At 44.9% G+C, this 16,951-nt stretch overlaps 1 protein-coding gene across 1 annotated transcript in view; it reads left to right on the top strand.

The window, feature by feature from the left end:
• Window positions 1-16,951, top strand: part of LOC147120955 (3-oxo-5-alpha-steroid 4-dehydrogenase 2-like) — a 70,804-nt gene that overhangs the window by 40,995 nt on the left and 12,858 nt on the right. The window contains exon 2 of the mRNA XM_085979807.1: window positions 8,312-8,475. Within this exon, the coding sequence (XP_085835933.1) occupies window positions 8,312-8,475 (164 nt within the window). The remainder of the gene's footprint in view (window positions 1-8,311; window positions 8,476-16,951) is intronic.

The raw sequence follows: 16,951 nt of genomic DNA, 5'->3' as shown, positions 1-16,951 counted from the left end.
AAGTGAGAGAAAGAGACGAAGAAAAAGGAGAAAGGTTAGACAGAGCCTGAAACAGCAAGGAGAAAGAGCTCAGCAGAGAAACAATGCTTGATCAGTCTTCATCTGGCAATCTCCTTTTCCACCCCCCTTGTTTTCTGATGCATGTGACGCACCTTTTCCATCTGAAAGATTTCTCCAGCCTCTACTGCTGGGCTCATGTGAATGACTTGGGTGTGTGACATTCTCTCTTATTTTTCCCTTCCTGAAAGCAAGAGCCTAGTCTCCCCTTAGAAAAATAGTTGTTACATAGTTCTTCATGTTGAAGCATTTTAGAAGAGTGGCCATTGAGCAAAACATGCTTAACAGTGTGGTCCTCAACTGACTGTTTTATTTGTTCATGGAATGTGGGCATCGCTGGCAAGGCCAGCATTTATTGCCCATCCTTAGTTGCCCTTGAGAAGGTGGTGGTGAGCCGCCTTCTTGAACCGCTGCAGTCCGTGTGGTGAAAGTACTCCCACATTGCTGTTAGGGAGGGAGTTCCAGGATTTTGACCCAGCGACGATGAAGGATTGACGATATACTTCTAAGTCAGGATGGTGTGTGACTTGGAGGGGAACTTGGAGGTGGTGGTGTTCCCATACGCCTGCTGCCCTCGTCCTTCTAGGTGGAAGAGGTCGCGGGTTTGGGAGGTGCTGCCGAAGAAGCCTTGGCGAGTTGCTGCAGTGCATCTTGTAGATGGTACACACTGCAGCCACGGTACGCCGGTGGTGGAGGGAGTGAATGTTTAAGGTGGTGGATGGGGTGCCAACCAAGTGGGCTGCTTTGTCCTGGATGGTGTCGAGCTTCTTGAGTGTTGTTGGAGCTGCACTCATCCAAGCAAGTGGGGAGTATTCCATCACACACCTGACTTGTGCCTTGTAGATGGTGGAAAGGCTTTGGGGAGTCAGGAGGTGAGACACTCGCCGCAGAATACCTAGCCTCTGACCTGCTCTTGTTGGCACAGTATTTATGTGGCTGGTCCAGTTAAGTTTCTGGTCAATGGTGACCCCCAGGATGTTGATGGTGGGGGACTCGGTGATGGTAATGCCGTTGAATGTCAAGGGGAGGTGGTTAGACTCTCACTTGTTGGAGATAGTCATTGCCTGGCACTTCTGTGGCGCAAATGTTACCTGCCACTTATCAGCCCAAGCCTGAACATCACCCAGGTCTTAATAAAACAAGGCAGAATCAGGCTGAATGTAAAAAGTACAGAGAAGTGAAAAAGGAAATTAGAGGGGCAAAGATAGTACGAGAATAGATTGGTGGCCAACAGAAAAGGGAATCCAAAGGTCTTCTATTGGCATAGTAACAGTTAAAGGGTTGTCAGAAGAGTGGTGGGGCCGATTAGGGGCTAAAATGGAGATCTATTGGTGGAGGCAGAAGGCATGGCTAAGGTACTAAATGAGTACTTTGCATTGGTGTTTACCAAGGAAGAGGACCTAGCCAAAACTATGGTAAACAAGGAGGTTGGGATACTGGATGAGATTTTAAAAATAGATAGGAGGTACTAGAAAGACTGGCAGTACTAGAAGTGGATAAGTCACCCGGTCTGGATGGATGCATCCTAGGTTACTGAGGGAAGAAGGGTAGAAATTGCAGAGGTGCTGGCCACAATCTTCCAATCCTCCTCGGATACAGGGATGGTGCCAGAGGACTGAAGGATTGCATGTGTTGCACCAAAAGCTCAAAAAAGGGGAGAAATATAAACCTCGCAATTATAGGCCAGTCAGTTTAACGTTGGTGGTAGGGAAGCTTTTAGAAACAATAATCCGATTAAACAGGCACTTGGACAAGTATGGAATAATAAAGGAGAGCCAGCAGCAGCGGCGGCGGCAGTGTGAACCTGGGTGGAGCGGCGAGGCGGCGGCGGCGATATAAAGAGAGCCCGAGGAGCAGGTAGGCCCCACAGCAGCAGCAGCGGCGGCGGCAGTGCGGACCTGGGAGGAGCGGCGAGGCGGCGGCGGTGATACCAACTCAGCACCGGCAGAATTTTCAAAGAGTGACATCAGAAGTCAAAAGTGACGTCAGCACAAGGGGAGGGAGCTGATTGAGGCCAGTGTCGGGAGCGGAGAGAGCGGCGGTACAAGGCTTACCAATCTCACAGACCGGCGGCGGCGTTCTGGAGCCATGTGACGATTCAAAAAGTGACGCGGGCAAGAGGAAGAAGCTGATTGGGTAAGTACGGCCAGGTGAGTATTTATACTACTCTAAAGTTTGACAGTTAAGATTAATAGTTTATAAAGTTTAGACGGTCTTAATTTTTGTGGTTATAGTTTCTAAGGTCCCTGTTGTGTATCGGGGAGTGCTAGTAACCAAGGGCCCTTGAGTATATCATTTAATTGTAGTGTAATTAGTGGTATTGATTTGATTTAAATTAATTAAAGGGTAAGTCATGACAGGACAGCTCGGCCCCGTGGCATGCTTCTCCTGCGCTATGTGGGAAATCAGGGACACTTCCTGTGTCCCTGACGACCATGTGTGCAGGAAGTGTATCCAGCTGCAGCTACTGACAGACCACATTGCAGCGCTGGAGCTGCGAATGGATACATACTGGAGCATTCGCGATGCTGAGGACATCGTGGATAGCACATTTAGGGAGTTGGTCACACCGCAGGTAAAGGCTGCACAGGCAGGAAGGGAATGGGTGACCACCAGGCAGAGTAGCAGGCACAGGCAGGTAGTGCAGGGGTCCCCTGTGCCTATCCCCCTCTCAAACAGATATACCAATTTGGATATTGTTGAGGGAGATGGCTTATCGGGGGAAGGCAGCAGCAGCCAACTTCCTGACACCGTGCGTGGTTCTGCTGCACAGGACGGGAGGAAAAAGAGTGGGAGAGCTATAGTGATAGGGGATTCTATTGTAAGGGGAATAGATAGGCGTTTCTGCGTCCGCAAACGAGACTCCAGGATGGTATGTTGCCTCCCTGGTGCAAGGGTCAAGGATGTCTCGGAGCGGCTGCAGGGCATTCTGGAGGGGGAGGGTGAACAGCCAGGTGTCGTGGTGCATATAGGTACCAACGATACAGGTAAAAACCGGGATGAGGTCCTAAAAGCTGACTATAGGGAGTTAGGAGGTAAATTTAAAAATAGGACCTCAAAAGTAGTAATCTCAGGATTGCTACCAGTGCCACGTGCTAGTCAGAGTAGAAATAGAAGGATATTTCAGTTGAATACATGGCTAGAGGAATGGTGCAAGGGGGAGGGATTCAAATTCCTGGGACATTGGAACCGGTTCTGGGGGAGGTGGGACCAATACAAACTGGACGGTTTGCACCTGGGCAGGACCGGGACCGATGTCCTAGGGGGAGTGTTTGCTAGTGCTGTTGGGGAGGGTTTAAACTAAAATGGCAGGGGGTTGGGAACCTGTGCAGGGAGACAGAGGAAAGGGAAGCAAGGATAGAAGCAAAAGACAGGAAGGAGAAAAGCAAAAGTGGCAGTCAGAGAAATCGAGGGTTTAAATCAAACAATAATAATTCTAAAAGGTCTAAGAGTGTTAAAAAAGCAAGCCTGAAGGCTTTGTGTCTTAATGCGAGGAGCATTCATAATAAGGTGGATGAATTAGCTGCGCAAATAGATGTAAACGGATATGATATCATTGGGATTACGGAGACATGGCTCCAGGGTGACCAAAGCTGGGAATTCAACATCCAGGGGTATTCAATATTCAGGAAAGACAGGCAAAAAGGAAAAGGAGGTGGGGTAGCATTGCTAGTTAAAGAGGAGATTAACACAATAGTAAGGAAGGATATTAGCTCTGATGATGTGGAATCTGTATGGGTAGAGCTGAGCAATACCATGGGGCAGAAAACGTTAGTGGGAGTTGTATACAGACCCTCAAACAGTAATGCTGAGGTTGGGGATGGCATTAAACGGGAAATTAGAGACGCGTGCAATAAGGGCACAGCAGTTATCATGGCTGACTTTAATCTATATATAGATTGGGCTAACCAAATTAGTAACAATACTGTGGAGGAGGAATTCCTGGAGTATATATGCAATGGTTTCCTGGACCAATATGTCGAGGAACCAACTAGAGATCAGGCCATCTTAGACTGGGTATTATGTAATGAGAAAGGATTAATTAGCAATCTTATTGTGCGAGGCCCCCTTGGGGCAGAGCGATCATAATATGATAGCATTCTTCATTAAGATGGAGAGTGAAGTATTTGACTCAGAGACTAGGGTCCTGAATTTAAATAAAGGAAACTACGATAGTATGAGGTGCGAGTTGGCTAGGATGGATTGGGAAACATTACTTAAAGGGTTGACGGTGGATAGGCAATGGCAAACATTCAAAGATCGCATGAATGAACTACAGAATTTGTTCATCCCTGTTTGGCATAAAAATAAAACAAAGTGATTCAACTGTGGCTAACAAGGGAAATTAGGGATAGAATAAGATCCAAGGAGAGGACATATAAATTGGCCAGAAAAAGCAGCAAACCTGAGGATTGGGAGCAGTTTAGGATTCAGTAAAGGAGGACAAAGGGATTAATTAAGAGGGGGAAAATAGAGTATGAGAGTAAGCTTGCGGGGAACATAAAAACTGACTGTAAAAGCTTCTATAGATATGTGAAGAGAAAAAGATTGGTGAAGTCAAGCGTAGGTCCCTTGCAGTCAGAATCAGGGTAATTTATAATGGGGAACAAAGAAATGGCTGACCAATTAAATACATACTTTGGTTCTGTCTTCACAAAGGAGGACAAAAATAACCTCCCAGAGATGTCGGGGAACATAGGGTCTAATGAGAGGGAGGAACTGAATGAAATCAGTATTTGTAGGGAAATGGTGTTAGGGAAATTGATGGGATTGAAGGCCGATAAATCCCCAGGGCCTGATAATCTACATCCTAGGGTACTTAAGGAAGTGGCCCTAGAAATAGTAGATGCATTGCTGGTCATCTTCCCAAATTCTATAGATTCTGGAACAGTTCCCATGGATTGGAGGGTAGCTAATGTAACACCACCATTCAAAAAAGGTGGTAGAGAGAAAACGGGGAATTATAGACTGGTAAGCCTGACATCGGTAGTGGGGAAAATGCTAGAGTCCATTATAAAAGATGTAATAGCAGAGCACTTGGAAAACAGTGACAGGATCGGACAAAGTCAACATGGATTTACAAAAGGTAAATCGTGCTTGACTAATCTACTGGAATTTTTTGAGGATGTAACTGGTAGAATAGATAAGGGAGAACCAGTGGATGTGGTGTAGTTGGACTTTCAGAAGGCTTTCGATAAGGTCCCGCATAAGAGATTAGCGTGTAAAGTTAAAGCACATGGGATTGGGGGTAAGGTATTGACTTGGATAGAGAACTGGTTGGCAGACAGGAAGCAAAGAGTTAGAATAAACAGGTCTTTTTCTGAGTGGCAGGCAGTGACTAGTGGGGTACCGCAGGGATCGGTGCTAGGACCCCAGCTATTCACAATATATATTCATGATCTAGACGAGGGAACTAGATGTAATATCTCCAAGTTTGCAGATGACACAAAGCTGGGTGGGCGTGTGTGCTGTGAGAACTCCAGTATGATTTGGACAGGTTGGGTGATTGGGCAGATGCATGGCAGATGCAGTATAATGTGGATAAATGCGAGGTGATCCACTTTGGTGGCAAAAACAGGAAGGCAGATTATTATCTGAACGACAATAGTTTGGGAGAAGAGGAAATGCAACGAGACCTGGGTGTCCTTGTGCACCAGTCGCTGAAGGTAAGCATGCAGGTACAACAGGCAGTTAAGAAGGCAAATGGTATGTTGGCCTTCATAGCGAGAGGATTCGAGTACAGGAGCAAGGATGTCTTGCTGCAGTTGTACAGGGCCTTGGTGAGACCACACCTTGAGTATTGTGTGCAGTTTTGGCCGCCTTATCCGAGGAAGGATATTCTTGCCATGGAGGGAGTGCAGCGAAGTTTCACCAGACTGATACCTGGGATGGCAGGAATGACGTATGAGGAGAGATTGGGTCGATTGGGTTTATACTCGCTGGAGTTTAGAAGAATGAGAGGGGATCTCATTGAAACTTATAAAATTCTAACAGGACTAGACAGACTAGTTCCCGATGGCGGGGGAGTCCAGAACCAGGGGTCACAGTCTAAAGATATGGGGTAAGCCATTTAGGACAGAGATTTGGAGGAATTTCTTCACCCAGAGAGTGGTGAACCTGTGGAATTCTCTACCGCAGAAGGCAGTTGAGGCCAATTCATTAAATATATTCAAGAAGGAGTTGGATATATTTCTTAAGGCTAAAGGGATCAAGGGATATGGGGAGAAGGCAGGGACCGGGTACTGAATTTGGATGATCAGCCTTGATCTCATTGAATGGCGGAGCAGGCTCGAGGGGCCAAATGGCCTACTCCTGCTCCTATCTTCTATGTTTCTATGTAAACCACTCCATGCGGTAGCACGACCCACTCTCTAGATAAAGATGTTTAGGGCGAACACCACTAACAGTAGTTGGGAGAAATTTACATGAACATATTTGCAATTAAAGCTCCACTTTGCAATGTAAAGAACATTCTGACGACTAACTTTTAGATTGGTGTACTCCTGGAAGTATTAAACCCTTGAAGATGTGTGCATTCAAAGAAAAATGTACTGATGTGTTTTGCTCAGGTTACATGTATGAATATTATTTACTTTTTTAATTGTATGTGTCCCTCATTCTAAAGCTCTCTCTCCAAAACTCGGGCACCTCCTGCTAACAGTTCCAGCTTACTGGTATTTTCAATACTCCTCAGTTTAAATGTTTCTTTCAGTACCAAAAAAAGTTGTTTGCCTTCCAGACCGTACTTCTGTGCAACATTTTTTTGTTATCAGGATTGCTCATGAGCCCTGGGATCCCTGCTGCAATAGATAAATAGCAGCAAATCTGTTGGTTCACTCACCCACACCTGACTCTGCCTCAAAAAACTTGTTAAAGTTCTTTTTTGCCGAGTTCTGCAGCTCTTTTTTTTTGTCCCTGCATCGGAATCCTCATGAGCCCTTGGGTACCTGTGATATTTAGAGGGACTAGGTAAATAGCCCTCCTTTTTTAAAAACTTCGCATCCTGAAAAATTACCTTATTCCACAGTGCTTTGCACCTTTTCTGGCAAGTTTATTTTGTCTTGTTTGGATTCATATCGCTGCTTGTTTGGCATTAACTTAAATTGAGAAATAAATTAATAATGCCATCCGCATTCACGGGTTTTTGATGTTTAAAGGAAAAAACGAAAACTTGTATTTTACCTCTTCCAAAGCAACCAAACTCCCTATCTTGACAAAGGTTTCACCCGAAACGTTGACTCTATTTTCTCTCCACGGATGTTGCCTGGCCTGCTGAGTTTTTCCAGAATTTTCTGTTGTTATTTCGGATTTCCAGCATCTGCAGTATTTTGCTATCGAACTCCCTATTCTACCCACCACCCCCCCGCCTGCCCCCAAGAACCTGACCACAGACCCATGCTAGTTCTGCCTGGAGATGATTGTTCTCCCTGCACCTGGCTTGCACCCTCAACCCAAAGAGAGGAGATGCCCACGGCTTTGCTATCTGTGAAGTTGATTACTCTGTCATGGTGGCGTTGGAAATTCCCCTGGTCTGCTCACGCTTTGCTGGCATTGCTGTTACTTTGCCAGAGGTGTGGTAGAAGCAGTTTCCTACATTACAACAGTGACTACACTTCAATAAGTACTTCATTGGCTGTAAAGTGCTTTGGGACGTCCTGAGGACGTGAAAGGCGCTATATAAATGCAAGTCTTGTTTAACGTTGAACCAAAGGAAATTATATTAAACATTTTCTCATCATCCTGGGCACATTACCAAAACTTGTCTACACGAAGAAACACTCGTGTGGTGCTAAGAGCTCTCCTTTGTCTTTTGGATGAGACGTTCAACCGAGAGCCCTATCTGCTCTCTCGGGTGGACATAAAAGATCCAGTGGCACTACATTGAAGAAGAGCAGGGGTTATCCCCAGTGTCCTGATTAATATTTATTGCTCAGTCAACAGCACTAACAACAGATTATCTGGTCATTATCACATTGCTGTTTGTGGGAGCTTGCTGTGCACAAATTGGCTGCCGCGTTTCCCACATTACAACAGTGACTACACTTCAAAAAGGTACTTCATTGGCTGTAAAGCGCTTTGGGACGTCCTGTGGTTGTGAAAGCCACTATGTAAATGCAAATCTGTCTTTTTTTTTCTCTCTCTCTCCCCCTCTTTCTCCTTTTTCTTTCTTAAAATATAAAAGTTGAAGCTTTTAAAATAAGGACAGCAAAGTGCCAAAACTGCAATCGTAACTTTCAATCTTTCTGTATTTTAGGACATTGATTTACGGATATTTCACCAGAGGACGAGCGGTTAAAATCTCGTTCGTTTTGAAATGTTTTATATTTTGCACCTGGAATGGGTACCTTCAAGGACACAACCTGATCTACTGTACTAAGTATGATGATAGCTGGACCACTGACTTCAGATTTTTGTTTGGTGAGTCGCCATGATAATGGATCCTGCATAAAAGCTTTTGAAGCACCATTCGTACAGGCGGTCTGTCATTTTAATTCCCGCCTCGCCCAACGGGTTTGTCTTTCCTTTTGCTGTATTGTCGCACGCTTTACATTTATTGCCTATGAATTCAATTTATTTAAACTTGATTTGAGCGTATTGCTGATAGAAAGTTGCTTTTGTGTTTGTAATAAGGGGACACGTATTTTGACAGACTTGTACTGGAGGAGGCAAGACAGATATTGCGGGGAGGGGAGGAGGAAGGGGAGGCATTAATATAGGCCACCAGCTTTTTGGATTGATTGGTCCGTGATGTAACTGATGTTTGGATGGTATTTTAAAACTGGAATAAGCAGCCAACCCATGTAATGGCAATTCTATAACTCAAATCTTGCTCTCTCTCCTCCCCTTGTCTCATATGAACAAAGGACAGATTGCTTGTCCACTGACCTCTCATCCAGCATTTCTTCTGCTTCCATACCCACCACATATAAGATTGCAGTCTGCTCTGTGTAGATTCAGCTGTTGTCTTGCCCTTCCCTCAACTTTCTCTACTGAAGGTGCTGCCTATTCCTGATTGAACAGTTCACACAATGGCAACCCTCTGGTGCTATCTCTCCTTGGGTGGCGTTCTACCGATGGACGGGTCACATTGTCCGCATGCCCGATACGAGACTCCCAAAACAAGCGCTCTACTCGGAGCTCCGGCACGGCAAGAGAGGCCCAGGTGGGCGGAGGAAACGCTTCAAGGACACCCTCAAAGCCTCCTTGAAAAAGTGTAACATCCCCACCGACACCTGGGAATCCCTGGCCCAAGACCGCACAAAGTGGAGGAGAAGCATCCGGGAAGGCGCCGAACACCTCGAGTCTCTTTGCCGGGAGCAAGCGGAAGCCAAGCGCAGGCAGCGCAAGGAGCGCACGTCAACCCAAGCACCCCACCCACCCGCCCCTTCAACCACTGCCTGCCCCACCTGTGACAGAGACTGTAGGTCCCGCATTGGACTCATCAGTCACCTGAGAACTCATTTTTAATGTGGAAGCAAGTCATCCTCGGTTCCCGAGGGACTGCCGAAGAAGAAGACTGTCAGTTCTTCATGTTGGCGCAGAGTGAGTCGGGCAAAGGAGTGATCTGTCACAATTCAAAACATAAAGCTTACTGATCTTTTGAGATATGTTTGGTCACTTCAAATGTGGTTATTGCTAGCTTGAGTTAAAACCAGGTTAGAAAGGATATGTACTATTGTCTGGATGCAAAATATCACTTCAAATGTGGTAGTCTTATGTAAATATTTTTAGACAGCAAAGCAAATAGAAACCACTAACACACGCTCATTGCTTTGTCTTGAAACGTGTCAAATTTAGTTGGCTCTTAGTAATGCGTGCAAAAGGGTTGGCATCAATGTTCCCTGGAAGCTGTGCTTTGTTCTGCGCAGCCTGTTTCTTTTTTTTTAATTTGTTTTTTATGGGATTTGGGCGTCACTGGCAAGGGCAGCATTTATTGCCCATCCCTAATTGCCTTTGAGAAGGTGGTGGTGAGCCGCCTTCTTGAACCGCTGCAGTCCATGTGGTGAAGGTGCTCCCACAGCGCTGTTAGGGAGGGAGTTCCAGGATTTTGACCCAGCGACGATGAAGGATGGTGTGTGACTTGGAGGGGAACTTGGAGGTGGTGGTGTTCCCATGCGCCTGCTGCCCTTGTCTTTCTAGGTGGAAGAGGTCACGGGTTTGGGAGGTGCTGCTGAAGAAGCCTTGGCGAGTTGCTGCAGTGAATCTTGTAGATGGTGCACACTGCAGCCACGGTATTTCTTTTAATGTGTGGTCCCTTTAAACTTCTGCGCATGCCCGGTATTTACAATGTAAAAGCCGGTGAGCGGCCTGCGCGGGACCTTGCAGTTTACTGCGCAGCTTAGAGGGAACATTGGTTGGCGTGTTGCTTTTTGTTTGGGAGGGGGAGGAGAAAATAACAGCAAGAGTTTAGGAAACTATGGACCCCCAAGTTGGGCCCCACACCCAGCATCTCTGAGGCTGGTATGCCTCTTTCTTCTTGGCTCGCCTACCCTTGAAGATCTGCCAAGCCTCTGAGCTTCCAGCCTAGGGGAACCCCATCATCGGTTGCATTGTTTTTGAAGCGGATGGAACCCCTACCAGCCTGAAAAGCCACATGGATCCCCAACGAATGTGCCACAAGGGCTGTGGAATTGTGGTCCTAGTAACAGAAGTTTCTGTTTGGATCTTCAGGCTCCACTCTACCCTACCTAGATATTGGGTACATAAAAAGTAGGGAGTAAGGGTGTGCTTATGGAATGGATATTGGCACAGCCAATGAGAAATATGAATGGATGATGGAGTTGATTTCCTGTTATAAACCCCTCCCCATCACAGTCACTCACCCAAAATAAGGACAGGTACCCTCTTGGTACTTTAAAAATTATAATCATTCACACAAATTAATAATGTAGACAGCTTTTTACATTTTTAGGTTCTCCAGGTGCATGTTTCAAGCACACTCTCTCAATTTCCTTCGCAGTTCGTGGATTACAATGGGGAAATGGGCATTTTGCTTTTCTTTAGATTTAGAGAAGAATCTATTGGCCCCCCAGTTGCTAACAAGACATTTGAGGGTTCCTGGCTAAGCAAACTGTATAAAAGATATGTGCCTCTACAATCTGGACTCCAAAATAATCATGGAGAATGTACTGCAAATATTTGGGGACTATTTAACTGGCTGCCTGCAAGGCAAATGCTATTAAATGCATAATTATGTACGCTAAGTGTTTGTTTGGGTTTTGTAAATTGCCAATCTACCAGGGGCTAACAGACAACTTTAGCAGGTTAATTAGTCTGATGCTTTTCATTAACTATCCACTTGTTGGGACCAAATATGTAATTGGAATAATTATGACTTGTCTGCAGGCACCAGCCAGATGTTTATCTATACTGAGTCATTCACAGCAGATTAAGAGGGCCACTATTCTTGCTGTTTTCTTGAAGTGCATGTTTTGAGATAGTTGTCCTGTTTCTTTATTTTTTTGTTGTTGTTCTCTTTCCCCCCACCCCACTCTAAAAGACCAGAGCAGAGCAGAGGAAGAGAACCCTTGTAGCTTAGTAACTTCATCCACATTTTTAATATTCACCCAAACGCAACCTGTTGAAATTCAGAAAAATAATACAGAACGGGATATCTCTAAAGGTGTGGGGAAAGTCCAAAGTCATCCGCTATTACAGTTTAGAAAAAGGAAAAGTGTGGGTTTGACCATTAGAAACTAGTTATCATCACCTTTCAGTGACCACACAAGCAAAACAGCTACCCACAGTAGCATAGGGACCTGCTGAAGTCAAGTGAAGAGCTTGGTGCCATCTGCCAAAGATACTTGTGCAATAACTGTACAAACTAGAATGACTTCTGGCCTTCATCCTGAAGCAACAATAGGACAGCAGGGATACCTTCACTATAAGACTTCCCAGTGCCATCCAATAATGGCATCAATGCTGTTTTTAAATCACAGGCAGGCAGAAAAACTAAAGATGTTAATGAGATCCTTTCTTTAAAAAAAAACTGATAATTGCCGATGTTTTTTTAAAATGTATTCATTCATGGGATGTGGGCGTCGCTGGCAAGGCCGGCATTTATTGCCCATCCCTAATTGCCCTTGAGAAGATGGTGGTGAGCCGCCACCTTGAATTGCTGCAGTCTGTGCTGAAGGTGCTCCCATGGTGCTGACTTTGTCGCAGCGGTTTGGTACAACTGAGTGGCTGGCTAGGCCATTTCAGAGAGCAGCTAAGAGTCAACCACATTGCTGTGGGTCTGGAGTCACATATAGGCCAGACCGGGTAAAGACGGCAGATTTCCTTCCCTAAAGGACATTAGTGAACCAGATGGGTTTTTAACGACAATCCAGTAGTTTCATGGTCACCATTACTGATACTAGCTTTATAAATTCCAGATTTATTTAATTAACTGAATTTAAACTCGTGTCTCCGGATTATTAGTTCAGGCCTCTGGATTACTAGTCCAGTATAATTACCACTATGCTACCGTACCCTGATGGTGGCATGAACCCTTAATGTATTGGTTTAATATCATTGTAGGAAAGCTGGACATTCTAAATCACGCTACAGAAATTCAGTAAAAACAAAGGGTTAATACTTGAATCGTGCAAAAAAAATTCAAAAATGACTCATCCTGGTTGTTATCAGACAGTCAGTGGTGATGGTGCCTGTTTGGCTTGGACTAAATGAGAACTCTCTGGTTATGGTATTGTGATCTTGGTAATGCACTATGTGCCTCTAAACAAACAACAAGAAAAGCCTTGGAATAATTGGTCAGAACCTTAGCATCCTGGTCATGAACTGAGCCCCAGCAAAGAGAAGTGTAGCATCTTGCTTCGTCAAACTGGTTGACATCTGGCAATCATAGTTTCTGACACATGCCTATCCAGTTAAAAGACATATTGGGAAGGTTCATTTGGCAGAGTTAATCCTCTTGATTTTGGCCATTAATATTTCGGTCCTGTAAATGGGCTTGGTTTTTCCCCATCCCAATAAACATAGAAACATAGAAGATAGGAGCAGGAGTAGGCCATTCGGCCCTCGAGCCTGCTCCGCCATTCAATGCGATCATGGCTGATCATCCAAATTCAGTACCCTGTCCCTGCTTTCTCCCCATATCCCTTGATCCCTTTAGCCTTAAGAAATATATCCAACTCCTTCTTGAATATATTTAATGAATTGGCCTCTGCTGCCTTCTGTGGTAGAGAATTCCACAGGTTCGCCACTCTCTGGGTGAAGAAATTTCTCCTCATTTCTGTCCTAAATGGCTTACCCCTTATCCTTAGACTGTGACCCCTGGTTCTGTACTCCCTGACCATTGGGAACATCCTTCCTGCATCTAGTCTGTCCAGTCATGTCAGAATTTTATAAGTTTCAATGAGATCCCCTCTCATTCTTCTAAACTCCAGCGAGTATAAGCCCAATCAACCCAACCTCTCATACGTCATTCCTGCCATCCCAGGTATCAGCCTGGTGAATCTTCGCTGCACTCCTTCCATGGCAAGAACATCCTTCCTCAGATAAGGCGACCAAAACTGCACACAATACTCAAGATGTGGTCTCACCAAGGCCCTGTACAACTGCAGCAAGACATCCTTGTTCCTGTACTCGAACCCTCTCACTACAAAGGCCAGCATACTATTTGCCTTCTTAACCGCCTGCTGCGCCTGCATGCTTACCTTCAGCGACTGGTGCACAAGGACACCCAGGTCTCGTTGCACTTCCCCTTCTCCCAATCTATTGCCATTCAGATAATAATCTGCCTTCCTGTTTTTGACACCAAAGTGGATAACCTCGCATTTATCCACGTTATATTGCATCTGCCATGCTTCTGCCCAATCACCCAACCTGTCCAAATCATACTGGAAACTTTCGAAGAAAGTATTAAAAAGCCTTCTAGGGAGGGCGGCTTTTAAAAAGAAGCTGTAAGAACATAAGAAATAGCAGCAGGAGTCGGTCATACGGCCCCTCGAGCCTGCTCCGCCATTCAATAAGATCATGGCTGATCTTCTACCTCAACTCCACTTTCCTGCACGATCCCCATATCCCTTGATTCGCTTAATATCCAAAAATCTATTGATCTCTGCCTTGAATATATGCAACGACTGAGCCCTCTGGGGTAGAGAATTCCAAAGATTCACCACCCTCTGAATGAAGAAATTTCTCCTCATCAGTCCTAAATGGCTGACCCCTTATTCTGAGACTGTGACCCCTGGTTCTAGACTTCCCAGCCAGGGGAAACATCCTCCCTGCATCTACCCTATCATGCCCCTTAAGAATTTTGTATGTTTCAATGAGATCACCTCTCATTCTTCTAAACTCTAGAGAATATAGGCCTAGTCTACTCAATCTCCCCTCATTAGGACAACCCCCCCCCCCCCCCCCCGATCCCAGGAATCAGTCTGGTGAACCTTCATTGCACTCCCTCTATAGCAAGTATATCCTTCCTTAGGTAAGGAGACCAAAACTCTGCACAATACTCCAAGTGTAGTTTCACCAAGGCCCTGTATAATTGCAGTAAGACGTCTTTACTCTTGCACTCAAATCCTTTTGTAATAAAGGCCAACATACCATTGCTTTACTAATTGCTTGCTGTACCTGCATATTAACTTTCAGCGATTCGTATACAAGGACACCCAGGTCCCTCTGAACACCAACATTTCCCAATCTCTCATCATTAAAGAAAAATACTGATTTTCTATTTTTCCTATCAAAGTTGGTAACTTCACATTTCTCCACATTATATTCCGTTTGCCATGTTCTTGCCCACTCACTTAACCTGTTTATATCCCCTTGCAGCCTCTTTGCATCCTCCTCACAACTTACATTCTCACCTAGCTTTGTATCATCAGCAAACTTGGATATATTACATTTGGTCCCCTCATTCAAATCATTGATATCGATTGTAAATAGCTGAGGCCCAAGCACTGATCCACTAGTTACAGCCTGCCAACCCGAAAATGACCCGTTTATTCCTACTCTCTGTTTTCTGTCCGTTAACCAATCCTCAATCCATGCTAGTATATTACCCCCAATCCCATGAGCCCTAATTTTGTTTAATAACCTCTTGTGTGGCACCTTATCAAATGCCTTCTGAAAATCCAAATACACCACATCCACTGGTGCCCCCTTATCTATCCTGCTGGTTACAACCTCAAAACAGATTTGTCAAACATGGTTTCCCTTTCATAAATCTGTGACTCTGTTCAATCCTATTATTACTTTCTAAGTGCCCTGTTACCACATCCTTAATAATAGATTCTAGCATTTTCCCTACGACTGATGTCAGGCTAACTGGTCTGTAGTTCCCCGTTTTCTCTCGCCCTCCTTTCTTAAATAGTGGGGTTACATTTGCTACCTTCCAATTCGCGGGAACTGTTCCAGAATCTATGGAATTTTGGAAGATGACAACCAATGCATCCACTATCTCTATAGCCACCTCTTTTAAAACCCTAGGATGTAGGCCATCAGGTCCAGGGGATTTAATCGGCTTTCAGTCCCATTATTTCTCTAGTCCTATTTCCTTACTAATACTAATTTCTTTCAGTTCCTTATTCTCACTAGACCCTTGGTTCTCCACTATTTCTGGAATGTTTTTTGCGTCGTCTTCTGTGGAGACAGACACAAAGGGCTGGATTTTGCTACGGGGGCGGGTTGGAGGTGGGAAACCCACATTCGGGCTTGTTGTCCCGCCTCCATGGAGATGTGGCCAACCCACTGGATTTTCCTCTGATTGACCTTGTTGAGCCCGCCCTGTGGGCTCAGCAGGCCAATTAAGGGCCACCCGGCAACAGGTGACGTCAGAGATTGACATTTCATCTGTCAAAAGCTTTTGGCACATGAAATATCAGTGTTTAACAGCTGTTTGAAGCTGTCAAGCACTGAAAAACTGCTAATTCAGCCTCAGTCCTTTCTCAGGATAACTTTAAAATCATTTTGCTGTAGAAACAAAGAAGCTGATTTTTTTTTTTTAATTCGGAGCTTCTGTGGTTCTTGCAGCCGACTCCCGACACCGGAATGCAGGACTCCTGTAAAGGTAAGTAAAAGTAAGTTAAACTTATTTAAACACTTGCAAAACACTTACCTTTGCACTCCTGCACCCCTCGCTCACCTGAACACTGGGCATCTGGACCCCTCCAAGACCTCAGACCCACGTCCCGCCTCAAACTTTTCGTGGTTTGGAGCTGTCAGGAAGCCCACAAACCTGCAATAAAAATCGCGAAGAGGCAAAAAACTACCTGTTAACTACCTGTTAACAGGCAGTTTAATTGCCTTTAATCCCTTCCCGCCTCTGGGAGTCGGGTTCCAGCACTTGTCGGGAACCCGACTCCTATGAAATTGACATGGAGGCGGGATGGGGTCGGGACCCCCGGATCTCCGATTTTTATCGCCCGCACGCTTCCAACCCGACTCCAGGGGCTTAGGAAAATCCAGCCCAAAGTATTTGTTTAATTTATCCTGTCTCAGCCTGTAATGGACCCACGTTTACTTTTGCTAATCTTTTCCTTTTTATATACCTATAGAAGCTTTTACAGCCTGTTTTATGTCTCTCACTAGTTTACTCTAATTTTCTATTTTCCCTTTCTTTATCAATTTTTTGGTCCTCCTTTGCTGAATTCTAAAATCCTCCCAATCCTCAGGCTTACTACTTTTTTTGGCAACGTTATAGACCTCTTTCTTTAATCTAATACTATCTTTAATTTCTCTTGTTAGCCACGGGTGGAGCATTTTTCCCATGGTGTTTTTATTCCTTAAGGGAAAGTATATTCGTTGCAAATTATGAATTATTTTTTTAAATATTTGCCATTGCTTTTCTATTGTCATATCTTTTAAGCTATTTTCCCAACCTACCTTAGCCAACTTGCCTCTCATACCTACATAGTTTTGCTTTGTTCTGATTTAGGACACTAGT

This window comes from Somniosus microcephalus, chromosome 3 (assembly GCF_052327205.1).
Source record: "Somniosus microcephalus isolate GS21.2 chromosome 3, FLI_Smic_1.0, whole genome shotgun sequence".
Classification (NCBI taxonomy): Eukaryota; Metazoa; Chordata; class Chondrichthyes; order Squaliformes; family Somniosidae; genus Somniosus; species Somniosus microcephalus.
This window is presented reverse-complemented; position numbering and strand designations above follow the sequence as displayed.